At 59.2% G+C, this 25,346-nt stretch overlaps 2 protein-coding genes across 2 annotated transcripts; one reads left to right on the forward strand and one right to left on the reverse strand.

Annotated features, from left to right (window-relative positions):
- The first annotated feature begins 1,087 nt into the window (after positions 1-1,087).
- On the forward strand, positions 1,088-22,754 carry FAH (fumarylacetoacetate hydrolase). The gene is made up of 14 exons (XM_054713422.1): positions 1,088-1,274; positions 5,031-5,141; positions 6,483-6,604; positions 8,529-8,578; positions 9,455-9,545; positions 10,274-10,371; positions 10,476-10,528; positions 13,842-13,941; positions 15,003-15,133; positions 16,704-16,779; positions 17,933-17,979; positions 19,651-19,752; positions 20,843-20,960; positions 22,557-22,754. Exons 1-14 carry the CDS (start codon positions 1,194-1,196, stop codon positions 22,634-22,636), a joined length of 1,260 nt encoding a protein of 419 aa, XP_054569397.1. The 5' UTR covers positions 1,088-1,193; the 3' UTR covers positions 22,637-22,754.
- Positions 22,755-24,966: 2,212 nt separating this feature from the next.
- On the reverse strand, positions 24,967-25,146 carry CTXND1 (cortexin domain containing 1). Its single transcript, XM_054713433.1, has one exon. It carries the CDS (start codon positions 25,144-25,146, stop codon positions 24,967-24,969), a length of 180 nt encoding a protein of 59 aa, XP_054569408.1.
- Between the last annotated feature and the right edge of the window lie 200 nt (positions 25,147-25,346).

Below are 25,346 nucleotides of genomic sequence, written 5' to 3' on the forward strand. Positions count from 1 at the left end.
GGGATGATAGGCCATCTTTTTTTATTTTTATTTTTTATCATTGTAATGGGCATGTTCAACAAATCCCCACCCCTAAAAGGAGAAAAGGAAATCGAGTGTATTTGCAAGTGACTTCCAATGGTTTTTATTTTCAAATGGAACGGTTTTGGCATTTTCAGACACTCTATGTAATTAGAGGGTTTGGCAAATCTATTTAAAACGATGAAATCTTCCCCTTCAATCATCTATGGCCACACCCCTCCCCCCCCACACACACACACACTCCCCCGCTTCTCCCCAAAGCTTTTGGTCTTCTCTCTGCACGGCTTGATCATCTAGGCTCCCATTAACCTGTGTGTGTTCAGCGGGAGCCCCTGGCCCGCCATGGCTCACACAGGCTCCGTGAATACACCCCCCACGCTGCTGTGCTGCGGGGTCCCCGAGCCCCGCATAGAGTGGGCCTCATCAGCTAGGGATCGGTTGCTCTTCGTTAATAGTTTTGTATGAATCCCTGAAGCATTCATGGGGCACCTGTCTGTACCCGGTGTTGACCAAGCAGCTCACAGAGTGAAACATTGCTGCCTTTAAGGGGGAGGGCCAGGGCCTGTGCGGACTGAACATAGCCTGCGGGAGGATGGCAGGGTCCGTGGGGCGGGGCTTTTAATGAGAAGGCGTGGCCAGCGGGGCGGGGCTTTTATGGGAGGCGCGGTCCGTGGGCGGGGCTTTCCGGAAGGCGTGGCTTGAGGGGGCGGGAGTACCGGGGGGCAAATTGGACGGGGCTTCCGGGAGGCGTGGTCAGCGGGGACGGAGCTGCGAGAGGCGTGGCCTTAGGGGCGGGGCTGGTTGGAGGCGTGGTCGGGGGGGAGAAGGGGCTGCGAGAGGCGTGGTCAGCGGGCGGGGCTTCCGGGAGCGTGGCCAATGGGGCGGGGCTTCCGGGGGCGTGCTCCGAGGGGGCGGGAGTACCGGGGGCAAATGGGGCGAGGCTTCCCGTGAGGCGTGGTCAGCGGGGACGCGGACGGGGACCGGATTGACGAGGGGCGTGGTCAGCGGGGCGGGGCTGGCGGGAAGCGTGACCAGTTGGACGGGGCTTTATGGGGGCGTGGTCACCGGAGGGCTGTCCGTCACGTCGGGGAGGCGGGTCCGCAGGAGCGCTCCCGGCTGACGGACCGCCGGGCCCAGTCAGGAGTCCCGCTCGCGGCTCCCATCTCGTCAGCATGTCGTTCGTGTCGGTGGCCCCGGACTCGGACTTCCCCATCCAAAACCTGCCCTACGGCGTCTTCTCCACCGCAGCCAACGTGAGCCGAGGGCGCGGGCGGGCGACCCCTCACCTGGGACCCCTCCCCCGGGACCCCTTCCCTTCCGCTCGGGCCTCCCCGCGCCCTCTGCACGCCCCGAGGAGCCCCGGGGGACCCCGAGGAGCCCCGGGGGGCGCGGGGGCGCGGGGGGCCGGGCCGCTTTGCACCGGAGGAGCGGGTCGTGTGCGCGCGCGGGTCCCCGGTGCCTCTGCAGGTTTGCGTGTGAGAACGAAATGCAAACGGGGGTCCCCCGCCGAGCCGGCGTGTCCCTGGCACCCCGCGGGCATCGGGGACGCCCCTTCCCTCGGCTGCCGCGCTCCCAGGCCGGCGGGACGCTGGGTCCCCGGGACGCGGACGCCCCGTGTCGTCCGGGGCTGACAGGCCGCGGGGCTGGGGTCCCTCCGACGCCCTTTGGGGCCACGAACCCCACTTTCCCTTCGTGTGGCCAGCCCAGCGACCTTCCAACCTTGCGACACGCCGGTTGAACATTCTTGCGACACGACACGCCGGTTGGAAGTCACCGGTGTGGCCTGACTTAGGGAGAAGTTAACCCGTGAAGACGGGCTCATCAGCAAACGGGGGTGAACCGGCCCCCGGGGGTGGGGGGGACGGGGACCCCATTCCTTTGTGGCTCTGGGGGGTCATGTTACCTAGACGTCTACTCCCAGCTTTCAAGGTAAACCGCAGGACCCCAGACCCGGCCTGCACCCCAGGGTGCCCAGGAAGCGTGTGTCACATGGGCCCCTCCCCCCCGTGGTGACCTTTGGCCCCAAGGGGGGTGCCTCGGGGCCACCCTGCAGCCAGTGGCCTCCTGTGGCCTCGCACCTGCCCGGCCTGGCCAGAGGTTGCAGGTACAAAGTGGCGGGGGCAACTTAAACCTTAACCCCGTGAGCACCCCCGCGGCTGGGAGGCTGCTGGTATTTGTCCTCGGGGGTCCTGCCCTCACTGTTTCGGGGAGCACCCATCAGTGAGGTGGGAACGTTGTGGCCAGAGGCAGGTGGGGTGCTCCGATGCGCTTTTTCTGGAATGAACGCCCTTGGGGGCGGCCACTGGCCTTCAGATCCCTCCCCCTCGGCTGTGTTTTTTTTTAAATATGTTTTTATTGATTTCAGGGAGGAAGGGAGAGAGAGAGAGAGAGAGAGAGAGGGAGAGAGAGGGAGAGAGAGAAAGAGAAACATCAATGATGAGAGAGAATCCTGGACCGGCTGCCTCCTGCACGTCCCACACTGGGGATGGAGCCCGCAACCCGGGCATGTGCCCTGACCGGGATCGAACCTTGACCTCCTGGTTCCTAGGTCAACGCTCAACCACTGAGCCACGCCGACTGGGCTGTTTGTTTTTATTTATTTTATTTTTTATTTTTTTAAAATATATTTTATTGATTTTTTTTTTTACAGAGAGGAAGGGAGAGGGATAGAGAGTTAGAAACATCGATGAGAGAGAAACATCCATCAGCTGCCTCCTGCACACCCCCTACTGGGGATGTGCCCGCAACCAAGGTACATGCCCCCGACTGGAATCGAAACTGGGACCATTAACAGCCATAGCTGGTGTGGCTCAGTGGATAGAATGTCAGCCTTCGGACTGAAAGGTCCCAGGTTCAATTCTGGCCTAGGGCACACGCCGGGTTGCAGGCTCCATCCCCAGTAGGGGGTGTGCAGGAGGCAGCCGATCAATGGTTCTCTCTCATCATTGATATTTCTATCTCTCTCCTCTCCCTTCCTCTCTGGAATCAATAAAAATATATTTTAAAAAAAAGAAAAAAGAAACGGACCATTGAGTTCGCAGGCCGACGCTCTATCCACTGAGCCAAACCGGTTTGGGCTGTTTTTATTTTTTTAATATTCATCCGAGGATCTGCTTTTATTGATTTTGTGGTTTTTGTTTTCTTGTGTGTGTTCAGTTAATCCTCACCTGAGGATATTTTCCCATTGATTTGTAGAGATAGTGGAAGAGAGAGAGAGAGAGAGAGACAGAGAGAAATATCAATGTGAGGGAGACACATCGATGGGTTACCTCCTGCACCCGCCCCAACCAGGGAGGAGCCTGCAACCAAGATAGGTGCCCTTGACCAGAATCGAACCCGGGACTCTTTGGTCCGCAGGCCTGGGCTCTATCCACTGAGCCACACCAGTCAGGGCTGCTTTTATTGATTTTGGAGAGGAAGGAAAAGGGAGTGAGAGACACATAGATATGAGAGAAAAGACATGGATAGGTGATTCCCATGGATCGAACCCACAACCTTTTGGTATACAGCAAGCATGTCAAACTCGTGGCCCGCGGGCCACATGCGGCCCACAATGAATATTTTTGCAGCCCAGCCAATGTAACGGTACATAAGAAACGTTCTAATAAAAAATTTAGTAACTTAATTTTTACAATATCCTGTTGTGCATAATTATTAATAACGAGCTACAGCATTCGCTAATGACTGATGATTGTCATCGAGTTGCATTCACGTCCCTCACGCGCCTTACGCGCAGGCGCACCATCTCCCCACTGATACCGGCAATGAATGTTCTAGCAGCCGATGGCCACGTCCTTAGTCTCGGACTGACTGGCTTGGTGTGCGCAACAGGAAATACCTCGCTTTCAGAGAAGAAGAAAAATAGGTATATTTGCGTGACACTTATTCATTTGTGCAATGACTCAGTGTCTGGTGAGTTAATATTCAAGAAAAAAATAATGATTTTTATTAAAATGTTCTATTATTTGCCCAAGCCAGTGTGGCTCAGTGGATAGAGCGTCGGCCTGCGGACTGAAGGGTCCCGGGTTCAATTCCAGTCACGGGCCCATGCCCGGGTTGCGGGCTCGATCCCCAGTGCGGGGCGTGCAGGAAGCAGCCGATCCATGATTCTCTCTCATCATTGATGCCTCTCTCTCTCTCTCTCTCTCTCTCCTCTTCCTTCCTCTCTGAAATCAATAAAGAAGTATATATATTTTTAAATAATAAATTAAATAAATAAATAAAACGTTCTATTATTCGTGTGAATGATCACTCGTTTATCTCAGCCCTTTGTCTTCAGCACGCCTCCATCGAAACAAACCTGCGTGTCTATGAAAACGGAAGCTTTAGTTTTTTTGCGGCCACATCCACGCAAACCTTGTTTATCTGGCCCGTGTTCGCCTCTGAGTGTGACATGCTTGGTGTACGGGATGACGCTCCAACCAATCCAGCCACTGGCCCGAGGCTCCCGCCAGCCCCCGCCCCCGCTGGTTCCTGGGGGAATGTACAGGGACAGCCACGAGGGGCATGTGGGGGAGATGGCCCCTTCCCACCGCCCCCTGAAGAGTGCTGGGGTGGGGGCTTGACCTCTGGCCTTCCAGAAGATTCCAGGGCGCCTTTGGGCCTCACCGAAAGCTGTCACTGCAGCCATGTCAGCCCCTTGGGGGGCACAGGGCGCTGGGGTTCAGTGCTAAGGACCCTACAGGGGGACCTTGGGTTCTTTTTTTTTTTTTTTTAATACATTTTTATTGATTTTAGAGAGGGATAGAGAGTTAGAAACATCGATGAGAGAGAAACATCCATCAGCTGCCTCCTGCACACCCCCTACTGGGGATGTGCCAGCAACCAAGGTACATGCCCTTGACCAGAATCGAACCCGGGACCCTTCAGTCCGCAGACCGACACTCTATCCACTGAGCCAAACCGGCCAGGGCGGGACCTTGGGTTCTTAAGCAGACAGACGTTCTGGGCCGCTGAGCCGAGCTCAGCTGAGGCTTTGCCCTGCGCTGACCGAGCCGCCTTCCCCCCAGCCAAGATCGCGGATCGGCGTGGCCATCGGCGACCAGATCCTGGACCTCAGCGTCATTAAGCACCTCTTCACCGGGCCCATCCTCTCCAAACACCAGGATGTCTTTGTTCAGGTAGGACATGGCGGCAGGGCTTGTCCTCCATCCCAGTGGCCCTGCAGAGCCCGAGCTACAGCCCCGAGGGGAGGAGGGGAAGGGGAGCGGGGGGGGGGGGGACAGCTGGGCCCAGGGCCCTCTGTGTTGGCAGCCTGCAGTGTACACACCTGTGGGATGTGACTTCACTCCCCTAAAGAAGGTCTGGTGCTTTTTAAAAAAATATATACACGGAGCGGCCAGATGATGATGACCTCTGAACGCATAATAATCTGGCCACTCTCTGTGTGTGTGTGTATATATATATTAGAGGCCCGGTGCATGAATTCGTGCATGGGTGGGGGCCGGCCAGCCTGGCCAGGGGGAAGGGACATGGGCGGTTGGCCGGCCTGCCTGCTGGTTGAACTCTTGGTCGAAAGGACAATTTGCATATTAGCCTTTTATGATGTAGGCTATACACTGAGTGGCCAGATGATTATGCATTCAGAGAACATCATAATCTGGCCACTCAGTGTATATTTTTATTGATTTTAGAGAGGAAGGGAGAGGGAAAGCGAGAAACATCAGTGATGAGAGAGAATCATGGATCGGCACGCCCCCTACTGGGGATAGAGCCTAAAACCCGGGCATGTGGCCTTGACCGGGAATTGAACCCAGGACCCTTTAGTCTGCAGGCTGATGCTCTATCCACTTAGCCAAACCGACTATGGCTTTAATATACTGTGTGTGTATGTGTGTGTGTGTGTGTGTGTGTGTGTGTGTGTGTATATATATATATATATATACACACATACATTGATTTCAGAGAGGAAAGGAGAGGGAGAGAGAGATAGGACACCAATGATGAGAAAGAATCAGGGATGGGCTGCCTCCTCCACGCCCCCTACTGGGGATCGAGCCCACCACCCGGGCACGTCCCCTGGCTGGGCATCGAACCGTGACCTCCGTGTTCATAGGTAAATGCTCAACCACTGAGCCACGCCAGCCGGGCAAGAATCTTCTCTTGCCTTACGTGAAGGGGGTGGGCATAGACCGACAACCCGCAGACTGGAGTGTCCAGTGGAGCCACACAGACACCTCCCACCGAGGGCCAGGCCGCGCGGCACCAGCAGCGTCCAGACAGCAGCTCCTGGCTCTGCCCGCTGTGCGTGCAAGTCCGTGAGGGGCTGAGTCCCATCAGGGGAGCTGACCCCGTTCCCCACCTTGATGCCCAGGCGACAGAGCTAAGAGTGAGCGTCCCGGACGTTGCCAGGCCCAGGAGAGGAGTGACAGGGCCCTGGAGGGCAGGCCGGCCTCTCCTGGGGGCAGGAGGGGCAGCGCCCGGCACGGTCCCACGCGTGATCCCCTCTCTCCCCGTTTCAGCCAACTCTCAACAACTTCATGGGCCTGGGCCAAGCCGCCTGGAAGGAGGCGCGCGCGTCCCTGCAGAGTCTGCTGTCGGCCGGCCAGGCCCGGCTCCGAGACGACGCGGAGCTGCGGAAGCGGTGAGGAGCGAGCGCGAGGACGTCGGGGGTGGGGGGCGGGAGGGGAGGGTGATGGTGACATGACGTGACAGCCGGGATCATTCGGAGATTCAAAGTCACCGCACGGCTGCCCTGGCCTCGCGTAGCCCCTGCCCAGGCTGCACGTCCGTGGCAGGGCCCCGGGGGGAGGGAACCATCCCTGTGCCACAGGCCCTCTTCCTGCGTCATCAGCATCATCCGGTCCTTTTTAAAAAAAAAGGTTTGGCCCTGACCGGTGTGGCTCAGTGGACAGAGCGTCGGCCTGCGGACTGAAGTGTCCCAGGTTCGATTCTGGTCAAGGGCATGTGCCTTGGTTGCAGGCACATCCCCAGTAGCGGGTGTGCAAGAGGCAGCTGAGGCAGCTGATGGATGTTTCTCTCTCATCGATGTTTCTAACTCTCTATCCCTCTCCCTTACTCTCTGTAAGAAATCACTAAAATATCCTACCTAATAATAGACAAATATGCAAATTGACCGTACCTTCGCTATGCCCGTGATTGGCCAGGAGGCACGGGGGGGCGGGACTCGGGGTGGGTCGGGTGGCCGATTGGGCCGGTGGGACGCTGAGCTCGCGTCACCAGCGGTGGCTCGAGCTCAGCGTCTGCGTCATGGCTGTGCTGTGGCACAGAAGGGGCCTCTGGGGCAGCGAGCTCATGTCCCACCGTGGACCATCAAAAGCGGGGGAGCTGGGTGCCTGTCCGCTCAGGCACCAGGTCTTTCAGAAGCCTCCGCTGCACCTGAGGCTTCTGAAAGGCCTGGTGCACCAGCGGGCAGGCACCCAGCTTCCCCGTGATCGAAAGCGAAAGCATGTAGGGGATACACGTGTATGATTCAATCATGCACTGGGCCTCTAGTATTTTTTATAAAAGGTTTGTTTGCCGAAACCGGTTTGGCTCAGTGGATAGAGCGTCGGCCTGCGGACTGAAGGGTCCCGGGTTGGATACCGGTCAAGGGCATGTACCTTGGTTGCGGGCACATCCCCAGTAGGGGGCGTGCAGGAGGCAGCTGATGGATGTTTCTCTCTCATCTATGTTTCTAACTCTCTATCCCTCTCCCTTCCTCTCTGTAAAAAAATCAATAAAATAAAATAAAAAAAAAACGTTTTTTTTTTTAAATACATTTGTGGGTTTTTTAAAAAATATATATTTTTATTGATTTCAGAGAGGAAGGAAGAGGGAGAGAGAGAGACACATCCATGATAAGAGAGAATCATGGATCGGCTGCCTCCTGCACGCTCCACACTGGGGATGGAGCCCGCAACCCGGGCCTGTGCCCTTGATGGGGAATCGAACCTGGGACCTTTCAGTTCACAGGCCTACGCTCTATCCACTGAGCCACACCGGCCAGGGCTAAGTTTTGTGTTTTGTTTTAAATAATTTTTTATTGATTTCAGAGAGAAGAAGGGAGAGGAAGAGAGGGATAAAAACATCAATGATGAAAAAATGGGGGGAAAAGTAAAAAATAAAAGAGAGAGAAAAAAGAAACAAACCAAAAAAAGCAACATCCATGAGGAGAGAGAATCATGGATCGGCTGCCTCCCGCACACCCCACACTAGGGATAGAGCCCACAACCAGGCCTGTGCCCTGACCGGGAATCGAACCCTGACCTCCTGGTTCACAGGTCGACATTCAACCCCTGAGCCACGCCGGCCGGGCCATCCGTGTCCCTGTCCGGTTTCCAGGGTGAAGGGATTTAGCTCGATTCCTAGATTGGGACCTGGAGCCAGACAGGAGGCATCGCAGCTTCAGTGGGTGGACCCTCCCCGGTCCAGTTGGGCCTGGAGACAGCCACGGGGCACCAGGCACAGGGTTCTGGGAGGGGCCGGGCTGAGCCTGCGGGTGGCCACCCGAGCGGGCACCTCGCCTCGCCGCGTGCTTGACCCCGAAACCCCCGGCTCTGTTTCAGTGCGTTCGTCCCCCAGGCTCTCGCCACCATGCACCTGCCAGCTGCCATAGGTGAGTCCGTGCTCGGGGCGGCCTCCTGGGCCAGCATGGCTGCCCGCTGCTTCCCGGTGGGCGGGGCTCTGGGGCTGGGACCCCCTCCCCCCCCATCACCAACTCGGGCCGTGTCGAAGGCTCGAGTTCTTGTGTATTATTTGTTTCTCCGTGGGGAGTTCTGACATAATGTTTTATTTTTTTATTGTTTAAATACATTTTTATTGATTGCATTTTTAAAATATATATTTTTATTGATCTCAGAGAGGAAGGGAAAGGGAGAGGGAGAGAGAAATAGAAACATCATGATGAGAGAGAACCATGGATCGGCTGCTCCTGCACACCCCACACTGGGGATCGAGCCCACAACCCGGGCATGTGCCCTGACCGGGAATCGAACCGTGACCTCCTGGTTCATAGGTCGGCACTCAACCACTGACCACGCCGGCAGGGGTATTTATTATTTATTTTTTGATATATTTTTTATTTCAGAGAGGGAGAGAGAGAAAATCAATGACGAGAGAGAATCATTTATTAGCTGCCTCCTGCACGCCTCACACTGGGGATTGAGCCTGCAACCCGGGCATGTGCCCTTGACCAGGAATCGAACCCTGACCTCCTGGTTCCTAGGTCGGTGCTCAACCACTGAGCCACACCGGCCGGGCTGAAATGATGTTTTTAGGGAGGCTCATCTGTGTCCGTTTTGTGCTGAGCATTGGTGCAAATGTCATGGGTGGGTGCCCCCCGCCTGCCGCCCCTCGGAACGGGGTGCCGAGGAGGCTGGCTCTCCTGCTTCCTCCACTTGTCCCTGTCACCCCGACCTTGGCATGTCCCTTCTCCGTCCCGAGGCATCCGGGTCCCCCGATGGGCTCTCTCTCCCGCGACTTCCCTCCGCAGGTGACTACACGGACTTCTACTCCTCGCGGCAGCACGCTTCGAACGTCGGGATCATGTTCCGGGGCAAGGACAACGCCTTGATGCCCAATTGGTAGGTCCCAGGCCAGAGTGTGACGGGTTCCGAGTCCGTCTGTCCTCCCACTCCCAGCGGCATGCGGTCCCGGGAGCTGCCAAGTCCCTCCGGGGTCCGAAAACCAGTTGAAGGAAAAACCAACCGTGATGACGATCACGGGTCACCCATTCTGGAAACAATGGTCTCAGCGGTCTCAGCGTCTGGTCTTCTCAGCTCCGCCCTGGACCCGCTGTGGGATCAGGGAGCAGTCCCTTCATCTCTTAGCTTTGTTTGTTTTGTTCATCCTCACCCGATCCCCACTAGGGGGAGTGCAGGAGGCTGCCAGTCAATGACTTTCATCATCCATGTTTCTCTCTCTCTCCCTCTCCTTTCCTCTCTGAAAGCAACAACAATATCTACACTAATAAAAGAGTACCATGCTAATTGACCGTACCTTCGTGATGCCCACCAGCCAATCAGGAGCTAGTATGCAAATTAACCCAACGAAGATGGTGGGTTGATTTGCATATGCAGGCGCCCTGCCCCCAACGGCTCCGGGCCTCTGGGCAGTGTGGGAAGGCGGAAAGGTGGCTCCAGTCAGAGCAAAGGCGGAGCCAGCAGCCAGGGGAAGGAAGACCTATTCTTGCACGAATCTTCATGCATCAGGCCTCTAGTATTTAAAAAAAATTTTTTTTTAAAGAATGTTGACATGTTTTCTGCAACACGTGATAGCACCGACACCTGCATCCTTTGTCTTCCTTCGCCAGGCTGCACTTACCCGTGGGTTACCACGGCCGCACCTCCTCCATCGTGGTGTCCGGCACGCCGATCCGCAGGCCCATGGGACAGATGAGACCGGACGACTGTGAGTGCCCCGCGGTCTCAGGCCCCGCCCGCGCGGCTCTGTGTCCCCACGCGTGTTCCCGGGCCTGGCCCTCACGGCAGCCCCCCGTCCCCGTGTTGTTGCAGCGAAGCCTCCCCTGTATGGACCCAGCAAACTCTTGGACCTCGAGTTGGAAATGGTAAGCGTGTGCGGGGTCTCGGGGTCCGAGCGTCTCAGCGTGGCATCGGCATGGGCTCTCGATAACCGTGATGGCAGCCCGGCCGGTGTGGCTCAGTGGTCAGAGCGTCGGCCCCAGCACCGAAGGGTTTAGGGTTCAATTCCAGGTCAAGGGCACTCACGTACCTGGGTTGCTGGTTCGATCCCCAGTCCCGGTCGGGGCACATGCAGGAGGCAACCAATCGATGTGTCTCTCTCACATCTATGTTTCTCTCTCTCTCTCTCTCTCTCTCTCTCTCTCTCTCTCCCCCTCGCCCCCTCCCTTCCTCCATCCCACTCTCCCTAAAAATCAATGGAGAAAATACGCTTGGGTGAGGAGTAACAAAACAAACAAAAAACGCGATGGCTGGATGTCAGGTGGGGGGCCTGGGCCAGGCGGGGGGTGCAGACCGGCTCAGGGAGGGACTTTTCTTTTTTTACTAATTTTTATTTTATTTTATTTTATTTTTAAATATATTTTTTTATTAATTTCAGAGAGTAAGGGAGAGGGGGAGAGAGAAAGAGAAACATCCATGATGAGAAAGAATCATGGATCGGCTGCCTCGGGCACGCCTCACACTGGGGATGGAGCCCGCAACCCCGGGCATGTGTCCTTGACCGGGAATCAAACCCAGGGCCCTTCAGTCCGCAGGCCGACGCTCTATCCACTGAACCACACCAGCCAGGGCTGATTTTTATTTTTTAATTAATTAATTTTGTTGGTGTTGTTCATCCTCACCCGAGGATAATTTTTCCATTGATTTGTAGGGAGAGTGGAAGGGAGAGGGAGAGACAGAGAGAAACATCGATGTGAGAGAGATACATCGATGGGTTGCCCTCCGACCAGGGCCCCGGGCCGGGGAGGAACCTGCAAGCAAGTACGTGCCCTTGACCCGAATCGAACCCGGGACCCTTTGGTCCGCAGGCTGACGCTCTATCCACTGAGCAACACTGGCCAGGGCACGGAGGGACTTTTCATAGCAGCGCCCATGGTTTAGGAGAGGCCTGGGGAAGCTCTGGTGTCCACTCTCGGCAGGTGGAGGAGAAGGGGTGCGGGTCCCCCCTCACCCCCTCACCCTCCCCAGGGCTGTGGCTGCGGAAATCAGGGTCGGCTGGAGGCAGCAGGAGCTCCCTGTCTGTCCTGTCCTGCCCGCTGGTCTATTTCGACTCTGTCCAGACAAGGAAATGGGTGGGCACTGCCCAGGGGGGTGCCCCAGGCCCTGCAAGGCCCTCTCAGCCGGCCCGCTGCCTCCTGCTGCCCTAGCCACGTGGACCCCAGAGCAGGCCTCCCAGCCCAGACCCACCGAGCCCAGGTTGGGGGCGGGCCTTCTCCCCGGGTGAAGGGAGGACGCGGCGGGCAGGGCCTTCCCCTGCGTGGGCCGGGGAGGGCAGGGCCCCTGGTCTTGGCGGCTGGCGGTAAGATCCGCTGTCAGCCGGATTGGTTAAAAGTCCGCAGTGTGTCAACACTCCTCACAGAGCAAATAGGACTCCGGTTCGCTTGTTTGTTTTTGCAAATGTCAATCGCTGATTCTGTGCTGTTGACAGTCATCGCCCCAGTTTGCCCCCAGGGACGTCTGGGTGTTCTGGGCCCTGGTCCTTGTCCTTGTGTTGGGGGGTTTTTCTCTCCAAGGCGGTGGGTGATGGGCTGGGGGGAGGGGTGGTCCGCCCCATCAGGCTCTTGGCTGCATTTTTAAAAAATATTTTTATTTGCTGAAACCGGTGTGGCTCAGTGGATAGAGCGTCAGCCTGCGGACTGAAGGGTCCCGGGTTCGATTCCGGTCAAGGGCACATACATTGGTTGCGGGCACCTCCCCAGTGGGGGATGTGCTGGAGGCAGCTGAGCGACGTTTCTCTCTCATCGATGTTTCTAGCTCTCTATCCCTCTCCCTTCCTCTCTATAAAAAATCAATAAAATATATTTTTAAAAATATATAATTTTTTATTTATTTTATAGAGAAAGGGAGAGGGAGAGAAACAGAAACATCAATGATGAGAGTGAATCATTGCTCGGCTGCCTCCTGCAGGCCCCCTACTGGGGATCCAGCCTGCAACCCAGGCACATGCCCTTGACTGGAATCAAACCTGTGACCCTTCAGTCCGCAGGCCGACGCTCTATCCACTGAGCCACACCTGCTGGGGCTGATTCCCTCCGCTCCCACCAGCCTCACGTAACCGCCGGGTCCTGAAAAGCAGAGCTGTGAGGGGCGGCAGGTCAGGAGCCAGGCGCTGCTGTGCTTGGCGTTCAGGGCTGATCAGAAGGGTCATGGGCTGCAGTGCCCCAGCTCCCCGAGGCGGCCACGGGCCCCCCAGGAGCAGCACACGGCTTAGAAATATAACCGGACAACCGAGGGGTCCCTGAGCCGATGCGGCAGAGACAGGGTGGCGTTGATTCCAATCCCGCCGGCAGCGTGGGGAGCAGCAGGTCACCCACAAGCATCTGCCCCTCCCCCCCCATAGGCGGCTGCTTACACTGGGGAGGAGGACAGAGATGACCTGGGAGGTAGGCAAAGGGTGCCAGATGGGCAGTGCACAGGCAATGCGGGCTGGGGGTTTGCAAAGGCCTGTGGGTATGCAAAGGCTGGGGGTTTGCAAAGGCCTGTGGGTATGCAAAGGACTGGGAGTTTGCAAATGCCTGTGGGTATGCAAAGGTCTGTGTGTATGCAGAGGGCTGGGGGTTTGCAAAGGCCTGTGGGTATGCAAAGGGCTGTGGGTTTGCAAAGGACTGTGGGTATGCAAAGGGCTGCAGGTTTGCAAAGGACTGTGGGTATGCAAAGGGCTGGGGGTTTGCAAAGGCCTGTGGGTTTGCAAAGGGCTGGGCGTTTGCAAAGGCCTGTGGGTATGCAAAGGGCTGGTGACATGCAAAGGCCTGTGGGTATGCAAAGGGCTGGGGGTTTGCAAAGGCCTGTGGGTATGCAAAGGCTGAGGGTCTTCAAAGGGCTGGCGACATGCAAAGGGGTGGGGTCCCTGGTTTCTGTAGCAAAGTTGTTATGTTTCCATGGTAACAGGCAGCTCCTGGGTGGGGAGCATGGGCTGAACTTCCAGGTGAGCTCCCAGGTCCCCAGTGCTACGCCAGCCAGGCCAGACGGTGCTTCTCTAACCGGAACAGCACAATCGCGGTTAACCGAGCGTGATCGCTGTTCCCCACGGTTCTAGCTGGTCCCCATATCCTACTTCCGCTCCCGTCAGAAACACTGTGCATTCGGGGCCTCGGACAGGCCTGACCTTTGCCCTCCAGGCACGGGACCTGGGGCGGCGCCCGCTGAGCCCCAGACCCTAACCCGCTCCCCCGCGGGCAGGCTTTCTTCGTAGGCCCCGGGAACCGCCTGGGAGAGCCGATCCCCATCGCCAAGGCCCACGAGCACATTTTCGGGATGGTCCTGATGAACGACTGGAGCGGTGAGTGGGGGGCGTGGGGCGCTCTGGGCAGAGGCGGGGTGTCCGGGGGGTTTTCCCAGCGGCCCCGCTGGTTCCCTGGGTCCGGTGCTGGCTCCGGGAAGCCCAGGGTGTGGGCGTGGGTCCCACACAGACTTCTCCGCTCGGAGCCCCGGCGGTCCCCTCCGTGGCTTGGGGACTGGGCTGACGTCACAGCTAACAGGTCTGAGCACTGTGTGTGGCCGCCTGAATGCCTCCTGGCGATATTTCTTCTTAATATGTTTTTATTGATGTCAGAGAGAGGGAGAGAGAGAGACATCCATGATGAGAGAGAATCATCCATCGGCTGCCTCCTGCATGCCCCACACTGGGGATCGAGCCCGCAACCCGGGCATGTGTTCTTGACCGGAATTGAACCCGGGACCTTTCAGTTTACAGGCCGACGCTCTATCCACTGAGCCAAACTGGCTAGGGCTTGGTGATATTTTTAATATATTTTATTATTGATTTCAGAGAGAGGAAGGGAGAGGGAGAGAGAGACATCCATGATGAGAGAGAATCACTGATCGGTGGCCTCCTGCACGCCCCCCACTGGGGATGGAGCCCACAACCCGGGCATGTGCCCTGAGTGGGAATTGAACCCTGACCTCCTGGTTCATAGGTCGACGCTCCACCACTGAGCCACACCGGCTGGGCCCACTGGCGGTGTTATCATTCCCATTTTACAGATGAGGCACTGAGGCACAGAGAGGTCTCAGTTAGTTGCTGAGCTTCAGCGTCCCAGCCCAGCTTGTGGGGGGCGGGAGAGGGGGGTTGCGCATGAGGGAGGGAGATGGTGCCTGGGAGCGTCAGCCCCTTCACGGGGGACCCTCCCACCTGCCGGTTCATCCTGGCACAAGGACCCCAAAGCACCTCTGTCCTGGGCATCGGAGGCTGATGCCCCTGGGTCCTGGGCAGCCTGGTTGGGGCCTAGTTGGGGGGCGGCTGTGCTGGGCACCTCTGCTCCGCGGTCAGGGGAGGAGGGAGCCTGGGGCCGAGGTCCCGGGCAGCCTGGTAAGCCCTGCCCGGCCCCCCTCTTCCCGCAGCCCGAGACATTCAGAGGTGGGAATACGTGCCACTCGGGCCGTTCCTGGGCAAGAGTTTCGCAACCACCATCTCCCCGTGGGTCGTGCCCATGGACGCCCTCATGCCCTTTGTGGTGCCCAACCCGGAGCAGGTGAGCCCCGCACCCCGGCCCCTCTGCCCCGAGGCTGGGGACCGCCAGGCAGGCGCCAATCACTCCGCCCGGTGCTCTCCCCGCCCCCTGCACAGTTTCTTTGGGGAAAAACACACCGTGTTGTAACCTTCAGAACCGCCCTCTGAGGCCAGGGAGCTGGTACTTGGCAGGACTAGGAGTCCCTGCCAGGGCCACCCACCGGGTTGCACCACTCACCACGCACCAGGCAGCCGGGGATGCGCTGTGCAACGGCGCCCCCTGGGGGCCGCGTGGTAGAATGCAGGCTGGAGCTGGTCCTGGAGCTGATGTTCAGGCCTCATCTCACCCTCAGGCCTGTCTCACCCTCATGCCTCAGCCTGGCCCCGTGCGGCGGGGGCCCCCACCCCATCCCCGCGTGGCCTCTTCCAGCGCCCTGGCCCCCAGCCCTCCTCAGGGTGCCCGCCTGGCAGACCCCAGCTCTTCCTAGACGCTCGCCCTCCTTGGCCTCCTTGCCGGGTAACCTGGCCCAGGTTCCCTGCGTCTCCAGTCCTGTCATGTGGCCACGGGATTCTGGCCCCCACACCGGCCCCTGCATCTCACCTGCTCCAGCTCCACCCCACCCTCACCCCCCTCTGCGCCCTGGCACCCAGACCCCGCCCTCTACACCAGCCCTTCCCAGTCACCGCCTGGCCTCAGCCTGCAGGACGCTCGCCACTTCCGAACCGCTATTTACTCAACGTTTTTCCTTTGTTTTATTTTTAATATGTATATTTTTTTATTGACTTCAGAGAGGAAGGGAGAGGGAGAGGGAGAGAGAGAAACATCCATGATGAGAGAGAATCCTGGATCAGCTGCCTTCTGCACGCCCCCTACTGGGGACCGAGCCCACAACCCTGGCACGTGCCCTTGACTGGAATTGAACCCGGACCTTTCAGTCTGCAGGCCGACGCTCTATCCACTGAGCCACACCAGCTAGAGCTCTTTTTAAAAACACATATATTCTTTTTTAAAATATATTTTATTGATATTTTACAGAGAGGAAGGGAGAGGGAGAGAGAGTTAGAAACATCGATGAGAGAGAAACATCGATCAGCTGCCTCCTGCACACCCCCTACTGGGGATGTGCCCACAACCAAGGTACATGCCCTTGACTGGAATCGAACCTGGGACCCTTCAGTCCATAGGCCGATGCTCTATCCACTGAGCCAAACCGGTCAGGGCTAAATATATTCTTAATTGATTTCAGAGAGGAAGGGAGAGGCAAAGAGAGAGAAACATCAATGATGAGAGAGAATCGTGGATCGGCTGCCTCCTGCATGTGCCCTGACCGGGAATCGAACCCTGACCTCCTGATTCATAGGGTGACGACTGCTCAGCCACTGAGCCACGCCAGCCGGGCCCCTCCCTGCCTATCTGAGGGCACCCCTGCTTTGGCCTCTGCACCCTGACCTGCCCCTCCCTCGGCCTCATTCCCTGGAGTCTGGCTCATGGGACGCCCCCCCTCACCTATCACGGACCAGGGACCCTCTACCCCCTGTCCTCTGCTGAGCTCCCCCCGCCACTGACCCTCTGCCGTGCTCTGCCCTCGCAGGACCCCAAGCCGCTGCCGTATCTCTGCCATGACCAGCCCTACACGTTCGACATCAAGCTGTCTGTTGCCCTGAGAGGTGCCGTCCTGGGGTTGGAGGGTGTGGCCGGGGGCTCAGGGGGCTCATGTGCCTGAGCACCAGTGCCCAGAGGGCTCCTGAGCTGGGGGGGGGCAGGGGGAGGGGGCATCTCCTGCTGCAGCCTTAGAGACACGTGGGTTCTTTTTCTTCTTTTTTTAAAATTTATTTTATTGATTTTTTTACAGAGAGGAAGGGAGAGGGAGAGAGAGTTAGAAACATCCATCAGCTGCCTCCTGCACTCCCCCTACTGGGGATGTGCCCGCAACCAAGGTACATGCCCTTATACCAGAATCGAACCTGGGACCTTTCAGTCCGCAGGCCGACGCTCTATCCACTGAGCCAAACCGGTTTCGGCTCTTTTCCTTTTTGAAAATACACTGATTGGCCAGATGATGATGATCTCTGAACGCATAATAACCTGGCCACTCAGTGTATATCCTATAGAATAAAAGGCTCATATGCAAACTATCCCCTCAACCAGGAGTTTGACCAGCAGGCAGGCCGGCCAACCGCCCATGCCCCCTCCCCCTGGCCAGGCTGGCCGGACCCCACCCATGCACGAATTCATGCACCGGGCCTCTAATATACATATATTTATACACATACACACACACACATACACACACACACACACACACTGAATGGCCAGATTATTATGCGTTCAGAGATCATAATAATCTGGCCACTCAGTGTATATTTTAATTGATTTCAGAGAGGAAGGGAGAAGGAGAGAGAGAGAAACATCCATGAGGAGAGAATCATGGATCGGCTGCCTCCTGCACGCCCCACACTGGGGATGGAGCCCGTAACCCGGGCCTGTGCCCTGACCGGGAATCGAACCGTGACCTCCTGGTTCCCAGGTCGATGCTCAGCCATGGAGCCACTGGCCGGGCCCTGGTTGATCCTTGTATGTGCCCTGGCTGGGAGTCGAACCCGCCTCCTTGGCGGATCGGGACGAGACTGGAACCAACTGAGCCGCCGGCCAGGGCCACAGATTCTGTCTGGGACTCGTTAGGCAAAAGTCACGTTGGACGGTGGGCAGCTTAGTCCACAAAGTTCACTCTGCAGGTGGTTTTTTGTTTTGTGTGTGTTTTCTTCCATCTGGATGGACAGAGGTGAGTCTCTCTGTCCATGTTCCCCGTCTCTCCCGCAGGAGAGGGCATGATCCAGGCAGTTCCCATCTGCAAGTCCAATTTCAAGGTAAGCGTGGGTGCTGGGCCAGCCGCTGACCGACGTACGGACGGACATGAGGGACGGGGGGGGGAAGGGGGGAGCCGTTCCCTCGGGCGGGAACCGGGGAGCAGCGTCCATGTGGGGAGATGCTGGCGGGTCGCCTGTGGGCCCCAAGGAGCCGGCCCTGGGTCACGAGGCCCTCCAGAGGGAGGCTGGGGGTTTTCCCGGGAAACCACACCTGTTCCTGGGAGTGTCTAGACCCGGCTTTTGTCCGGTTAGGGCAGCGGTCGGCAAACTGCGGCTCGCGAGCTATGGTTTGCCGCTCTGTTGACTAATGAGTTTGCCAACCACTGAACTAGGGGCTGGATGGGTCCGAGTGACTTTTTATTTTATTTTTAGGTGAACTTCTTCTTTAAGAAATTTCTTAATTAACTAGAGGCCCAACGCACGAAATTCGTGCAAGGGGCTTGCCTTGGCCCTCGCAGCCCCAGCTTTGTCCAGAAGGTCATCCGGAAGGACATCAGGAAGGACGTCCAGAAGGTCATCTGGCCGTCCGGTCTAATTAGCATATTATGCTTTTATTATTATGGATTATTTTTTTAATCCTCACCCGAGGATATTTTTCCCATTGATTGTTAGGGAGAGTGGAAGGGAGAGGGGGAGACAGACACGTCGATGGGCTGCCTCCTGTGTGACCCGGACCAGGGCCGGGAGCCTGCAACCGAGGTCCGTGCCCTTGACCGGAATCGAACCCGGGACCCTTGGGTCCACAGGCTGACGCTCCATCCACTGAGCCAAACCGGCTAGGGCTGAACTTCTTTTTTAAAAAAATGTAATTTTTAATTGATGTCAGAGAGGAAGGGAGAGAGAGAGAGAAACATCCATGATGAGAGAGAATCATGTATCGGCTGCCTCCTGCACGCCCCACACTGGGGATGGAGCCCGCCACCCGGGCCTGTGCCCTGACCTGGAATCGAACCCTGACCTCCTGGTTCATAAGTCGATGCCCAACCACTGAGCAACACCAGCTGGGCAAGAGTCGGTTTCTGAGGTGTCCTCTGCCTAGACTGGTGGCTGTGTGGGTGGCAGATCTCAGACACTGTGGGCGTGGGGAGGCGCGGGCGGGCCCTGCACCTGAGCCTGTGTGGGGGCACATGGTCCGGGTCCCTCTCCCCGCCCCCTGCCCCCCCCCCCGGGCCTGACCTCCCTGCAGGCCCCTCGTTCCGAGGCCCCCGGTGGGAGAAGGACCTTGGGGTCTTTGCTCAGGAGCGGCCTCTGCCCTGATGGGCACCTTGTCCGCCTGGGCTGGGGGGCCGTTCGAGGGGCAGAGTGTCCTCAGGGACAGACGCGCAGGCTGCATGTTGAGGCTCTGAGCAGGCAGGCGGGGGGGGGGGGAGTTAGGGGGCGTTCAGGCCTGGAACAGAGGGGGATGGTTCCCCAGGCAGCTCTGCAGAAGGACAGCTGTCATCCATCGCCCAGAGGAACCTGGGAGAGCAGGCACGGGGCCGAGGGTGGGGGGGAGCCGGAGGCTGGGGGGTCGGGGGGAAGCTGGGGTGGCTGGGGGGCCCTGGGGGAATCCGGGGAGCCTGGGAGGAAGCCGGGGGGCCCAGGGGGAAGCCGGGGGGCCTGGAGGAAGTGGGGGGGCGCCGTGCGCCCCCGCCGTGTGAGGCCCGTGCCCACCCCTGCCCTCGCCCGCAGTACATGTACTGGACGATGCTGCAGCAGCTCACTCACCACTCCGTCAACGGCTGCAACCTGCGGCCCGGGGACCTGCTGGCTTCCGGGACCATCAGCGGGCCGGTGAGTACCGCCTCACGCAGATCCAGCCCCCCACCCCCCTCCCTGCTCCCCACGCAGCCCCGAGGGTCCCGGCTCACCCCCAGGCGGATGCGTGGACTTCCTCCATGTCTGGGAGGGGGAGGGGCTTCCTTTCCAAACTCAGAGCGAAAGGGCCCGGCTGGTGTGGCTCAGGGGTTGAGCCTCGACCTAGGAACCAGGAGGTCAGGGTTCGATTCCCACTCAGGGCACATGCCCGGGTTGCAGGCTCCATCCCCAGTGGGGGGTGTGCAGGAGGCAGCCGATCTGTAATTCTCTCTCATCCTGGATGTTTCTCTCTTTCTCTCGCTCTCTCCCTCTCCCTTCCTCTCTGAAATTAAAAAATAAATTAAAAATATTCGTAATTTCAAATTCAGAGGGAAAGAGGCGGGCGTGGGAGCGCGAGGCCGTGCCTGTCTGCGTGGGGCGAGTCGGGGAGCAGCCTGTGTGTGGGGTCACCGTCCCACACTGCGTGCTCCCAGGAGGGGGTGGCCCGGCTGCTGTGGCCTCCCTCCCTCCCCCACTCCCCGCCCCCCGTGCCACTGTCAGCCCAGGGCAGGGTCTCGGAACCCAGAGATGGTGCCTTGGGGGGCGGGGGGCTGCATGTGCCAGTCCCTTCCTGTCAGGTCCCCACTGCAGCCTCTTGTCCCCAGTGGGGGCGGGGCCTGGCATTGCCCGAGGGCGTTCCCATGTGGTTCCACCGAGGCAGGGTTTTTGGGGGCCCCGGGTCCCCCGCCCCTGCCCGGGGCTCCCAGGCCTTGTCTGTGCCGGAGCCAACAGGCTCACCCAGAGCTGGGTCCCTGGGACACTTTATTTTTCTTCTTTCTTTTCTTAAGAATATATTTCTATTGATGTCAGAGAGGAAGGGAGAGGGAGAGAGGTGGAAACATCCATGAGGAGAGAGAATCACGGACCGGCTGCCTCCTGCACGCCCCACACTGGGGATCGAGCCCGCAACCCGGGCCTGTGCCCTTGACCGGGAATCGAACCCTGACCTCCTGGTTCCTAGGTCGAAGCTCGACCACGGAGCCACGCCCGCGAGGCCCTGACACTCGCCTCCCTTTTCTGTTCGCAGGAGCGGGAAAGCTTCGGCTCCATGTTGGAGCTGTCCTGGCGCGGCACGCAGGCCATCGACCTGGGCTACGGCATCACCCGGCGGTTCCTGCAGGACGGGGACGAGGTCATCATCACGGGTGAGGGCCGCGTCTCCCTGCCCCCTGCCCGCGTCTCCCTGCCCCCTGCCCGCGTCTCCCTGCCCCCTGCCCGCGTCTCCCTGCCCCCCTGCCCGCGTCTCCCTGCCCCCTGCCCGCGTCTCCCGGCCCCCCTGCCGTGTCTCCCTGCCCCCCTGCCCGCGTCTCCCTGCCCCCCTGCCCGCGTCTCCCTGCCCCCCTGCCGTGTCTCCCTGCCCCCTGCCCGCGTCTCCCTGCCCCCTGCCCGTCTCCCTGCCCCCTGCCCGCGTCTCCCTGCCCCCTGCCCGTCTCCCTGCCCCCTGCCCGCGTCTCCCTGCCCCCTGCCCGCGTCTCCCTGCCCCCCTGCCCGCGTCTCCCTGCCCCCTGCCCGCGTCTCCCTGCCCCCTGCCCGCGTCTCCCTGCCCCCTGCCCGCGTCTCCCTGCCCCCTGCCCGCGTCTCCCTGCCCCCCTGCCTGCGTCTCCCTGCCTGCGTGCGCTGTCCCGTCGGCTGGGCAGCCGTCTGTCTGGCTCGGCCCCCCTCCAGCATCCCCAGTGTCTGCTCCCTCTGTCCCTCATCCCAGCCTTGGGTACCAGGGGTTCCCCGTCGGACCCTCCCCAGACCACAAAGGCCCCGGATGCGGCCCTGCTCTGTCCCCGGCTCCCAGCGCAGAGCGATAACATAATGTCAGGTTGCCCAGGTCGCCGGCCATCTGGACTTGGCGGAGCAGGGTGTCTGCGAGACGGGGGAGGGGGCGGTGGGGACCGAGTAGGTGGGCGGAGCGAGAGGATGTCATGGCCGTCTGCCTTCAGGAAGCAGACGCAGTCTGTGCCTTTGCACATGCTGTTCCCTCCGCCTGGCATGCCCTTCCCGGCGAACTCCTACACACCCGTCAATGCCCAGCTCAGATGTCCCCTCCTTTGTGCTCTCTCAGCGCCTGGCAGCCTTCTCTCCTCTTAACACTTGTCTAAATGTGCCGGACCCTCCGCTCTGCTTTCCCCTCAAAATATCCTTGTGGCGGGGTGGGCATGGGGTTCAATGAATGGCACTAACGCTTGTGGGGCATCTACCCTGTGGGCGAGCATGTGCTGGGGGGGGGGGGGGTGGCTACGCGTGGGCATTTCATCGGATCCTCGTGTGCCTGAGAGACGAGGGCTCTGACTCCTGTCTCCAGGTGAGGGGGCCGAGCTCAATTTCCTGTGCATCCATCTCATCTTTGCCAGGGTCCTGCCTTGCTGGGCTTGCTCCCTGAACCCATTTCACAGATGAGGAAACTGAGTGTTGGCGGGGTGGCCAAGGTCACGGGGCCGGTCGGTGGGGAAGCCCAGCTTTGAACCCAGACCTCTCGCTTCGGACTAAACCCCAAACCCACGCGGAAAGCCGTGCAGCCCCTTGGGGTGTTTCTGAGGGTCCGTGGGGCGGGGGCGGCGGTGGGGCACCGAGTCCCACCTCGAGGGCCCCTGCGGCTGCGCCAGGCTGTTCTCCCGTGGAAAAGGCACGTCCGTCCCCCCAGCGGGGCCCGGCTCCGTGACGGCCGTCGCCGCAGCTGCCCGGGCTGCGGTCCCCGTGACCCCGGTGCCCCCCCCCCCCCCCCCGTGACCCCGGTGCCCCCTCTGTTCCAGGCCACTGCCAGGGGGACGGCTACCGCGTGGGCTTCGGCCAGTGCTCGGGGAAGGTGCTGCCCGCCCTCTCATCGGCGTGAGGTCCTCTCCGGCGTCCTGGACACACACCTGGCCGGACCCCCACCGGCCCCCCCACCCCGGGACCAGGGGCCCCTTCCTCCTTCAGGAACAAGCGAATAAAAGCCATGGTGCCCTGTGCTGCGCAGTGTGGGGCGTCTTAACTCGGCGGGGCGAGGCGTGAGCTGCTTCCGAGGAGACACTCATCGTCTGTTTGTATCAGTGAGATGGGGCCGGGGGGCGGGGGGGACACTGGGGGGCATGAACCCGCCCCAGTGAACATACAGGCTTTGCGGGTCCCACGACCTGGCGTTGGGACCAGGACCCCTTGGCATTGAGCCAGCGCCTGGAATTCTGGGATGGCTTCATGGGACAGGGAGGGCCGGGTCTTTCAATCCAATAAGGACATGTGGCCCCGGCCAGTGTGGCTCAGTGGCTAGAGCATCGGCCTGTGGGCTGAAGGGTCCCAGGTTCGATTCCGGTCAAGGGCACATGCCCGGGTCTCCCAATCCAGTAAGAACATGCGGCCCCGGCCAGTGTGGCTCAGTGGCTAGAACGTCGGCCTACGGGCTGAAGGGTCCCGGGTTCGATTCCGGTCAAGGGCACATGCCCGGGTCTCCCAATCCAGTAAGAACATGCGGCCCCGGCCAGTGTGGCTCAGTGGCTAGAACGTCGGCCTACGGGCTGAAGGGTCCCGGGTTCGATTCCGGTCAAGGGCACATGCCCGGGTCGCTGGTTCCCCAGCCCTGGTCGGGGCGCGTGCAGGAGGCAAACCCATCGATGTTTCTCTCCGTCTCTCCCTCTCCCTTCCACTCTCTCTAAACAATCAATGGGAGAAATATCCTCGGGCGAGGATTCACCAAAAATAAAAGTAAATAAATGAAATGAGGGGACAGAGGTACCGAGAGGCGGAGGGACTTGCTCACGGGCACACAGCCCTGGAGGGAGAGGCTGGCATACCAGGACCCAGGTCTCCCCGCCCGTCCGTCCTTCATGTCGGGGCTGGTGCACTTCCAAGACGTGAGTGGCTGAGACAATTCCGTGTGAGGCAAAATCAGCAACATAATTCAGTGTCTGCCCGGCCGGCGTGGCCCTGTGGTTGAGCGTCGACCTAGGAACCAGGAGGTCATGGGTTCAATTCCTGCTCAGGGCACATGCCCGGGTTGTGAGCTCCATCCCCAGTAGAGGGTGTGCAGGAGGCAGCCGATCCATGATTCTCCTCATTGATGTTTCTCTCTCCCTCTCCTTCCTCTCTGACATCCATAAAATACACTGAGTGGCCAGATGATGGTGAACTCTGAACGCATAATAATCTGGCCACTCAGTGTATATCCTATATAATAAAAGGCTAATATGCAAATTGTCCCCTCGACCAGGAGTTGACCAGCAGGCAGGCCGGCCAACCGCCCGTGTCCCCTCCCCCTGGCCAGGCTGGCCGGATCCCACCCATGCACGAATTCATGCACCGGGCCTCTAATAGATACATACACACACACACACTGAGTGGCCAGATTACTATGCGTTCAGACATCATCATCATCTGGCCGCTCCGTGTATGTTAAAGGAAGATGTGACTGGCGGCATCAATTTTGTGGGAGAGAAAACGAGAAGATTCCAATGTCTGACCAAAGCGGGGAATTACTCGGCGCCGACCTCACCCCCTGATGGGATTCCCCACCAACAGGGACTCCGGGTCTGACACGCGGGCGAGGGACCGGGGCGTCCTCTCGCTGTAACATGAACGACACGCCATGCACGCGGTGCGACCTATGTAAATACTGTGTGTCACAGAGGCTGGGCTTCTCTTTCAAAGTAGCGGCTCCTGGGAGGCGGGGTTCCATGTGTCTGTATTTTCCCCCCCAAATTTCTAAAACGCACACCTCGTCGGCAACAGGAAAAATATACCCCTCTCTGTTTTTAAAAATGCAGCTGGGAAGCAGTCCCCATGTCTTCTGTGGGGCTTTTTGGGGGAGTCTCCACCACCCCCTTCACAATGGCCCCCTGGAGGGGCTTGGGTTCCGGGAGGGGACGTCTTCGCTGGGGGCTCCCCACCCCAGGGCCAGTTTGTATCTGATGGGCAGAGGGGCCCCCCAAAGGAGGCCACGGTGGTGTCACGCTGGGTGTGCTGCTGCATCCAGGGGTGGTGACCTCCCCATAGTCACCGCGTTCCCCAAACTGGCCCACGGCTGGAACCCCTGGGGCACCCTGAGCATGTCACTCTGATGCGCGTGTGGGAGCAGGCGAGGCTAAGGGGCTTTCTCCAACCCCTCCCCGCCCCCCGGGGACCGTGTTCCCGCCTGTGTGGACGGGCTGAGCGCCGGGTGCCCGGGGACCCCGTGGCGCCCCGCCCCCATCAGTCATCCAGGTGCTGCTCCTCCCAGGTGGAGGTGGGGATGGCGCTGTACGGGTCCATGATGACCTTCGCGCAGCGGATGATCATGACCACGAGGAAGAGGCAGAGGAAGACGAAGCAGGCCAGGGTCAGTCCTTTGTCCACGTCCACGTAGACGGCCTCGGGCGTGGGCTCCTCCATCGCGGGCCGGCGGCGGCGGCGGGGCGGCGGCGGGGGGCTCCTCCTCCGGCTGCCGGGGGCCTGGGACCATCTTCCAGCCCTGTGGAGAGGTGTCCCAGCGAGACTGTTGTCACCATTTCATTATTATTTTTTTTTTAAATTATTTTAATGTCTTTATTGATTCAGAGAGAGGAAGGGAGAGAAACACCCATAATGAGAGA

The sequence above is a fragment of the Eptesicus fuscus genome, chromosome 25 (genome assembly GCF_027574615.1).
Source record: "Eptesicus fuscus isolate TK198812 chromosome 25, DD_ASM_mEF_20220401, whole genome shotgun sequence".
NCBI classification, from domain to species: Eukaryota; Metazoa; Chordata; class Mammalia; order Chiroptera; family Vespertilionidae; genus Eptesicus; species Eptesicus fuscus.

Excerpts from the sequence above, each read along its gene's own strand:
- FAH (XM_054713422.1), top strand. The coding sequence starts at position 1,194 with ATGTCGTTCGTGTCGGTGGCCCCGGACTCGGACTTCCCCATCCAAAAC. Across the intron at positions 5,142-6,482 it reads ACCAGGATGTCTTTGTTCAG|CCAACTCTCAACAACTTCAT; the intron begins GTAGGACATGGC and ends TCCCCGTTTCAG. Across the intron at positions 15,134-16,703 it reads TGGTGCCCAACCCGGAGCAG|GACCCCAAGCCGCTGCCGTA; the intron begins GTGAGCCCCGCA and ends CTGCCCTCGCAG.
- CTXND1 (XM_054713433.1), bottom strand. The coding sequence starts at position 25,146 with ATGGAGGAGCCCACGCCCGAGGCCGTCTACGTGGACGTGGACAAAGGA.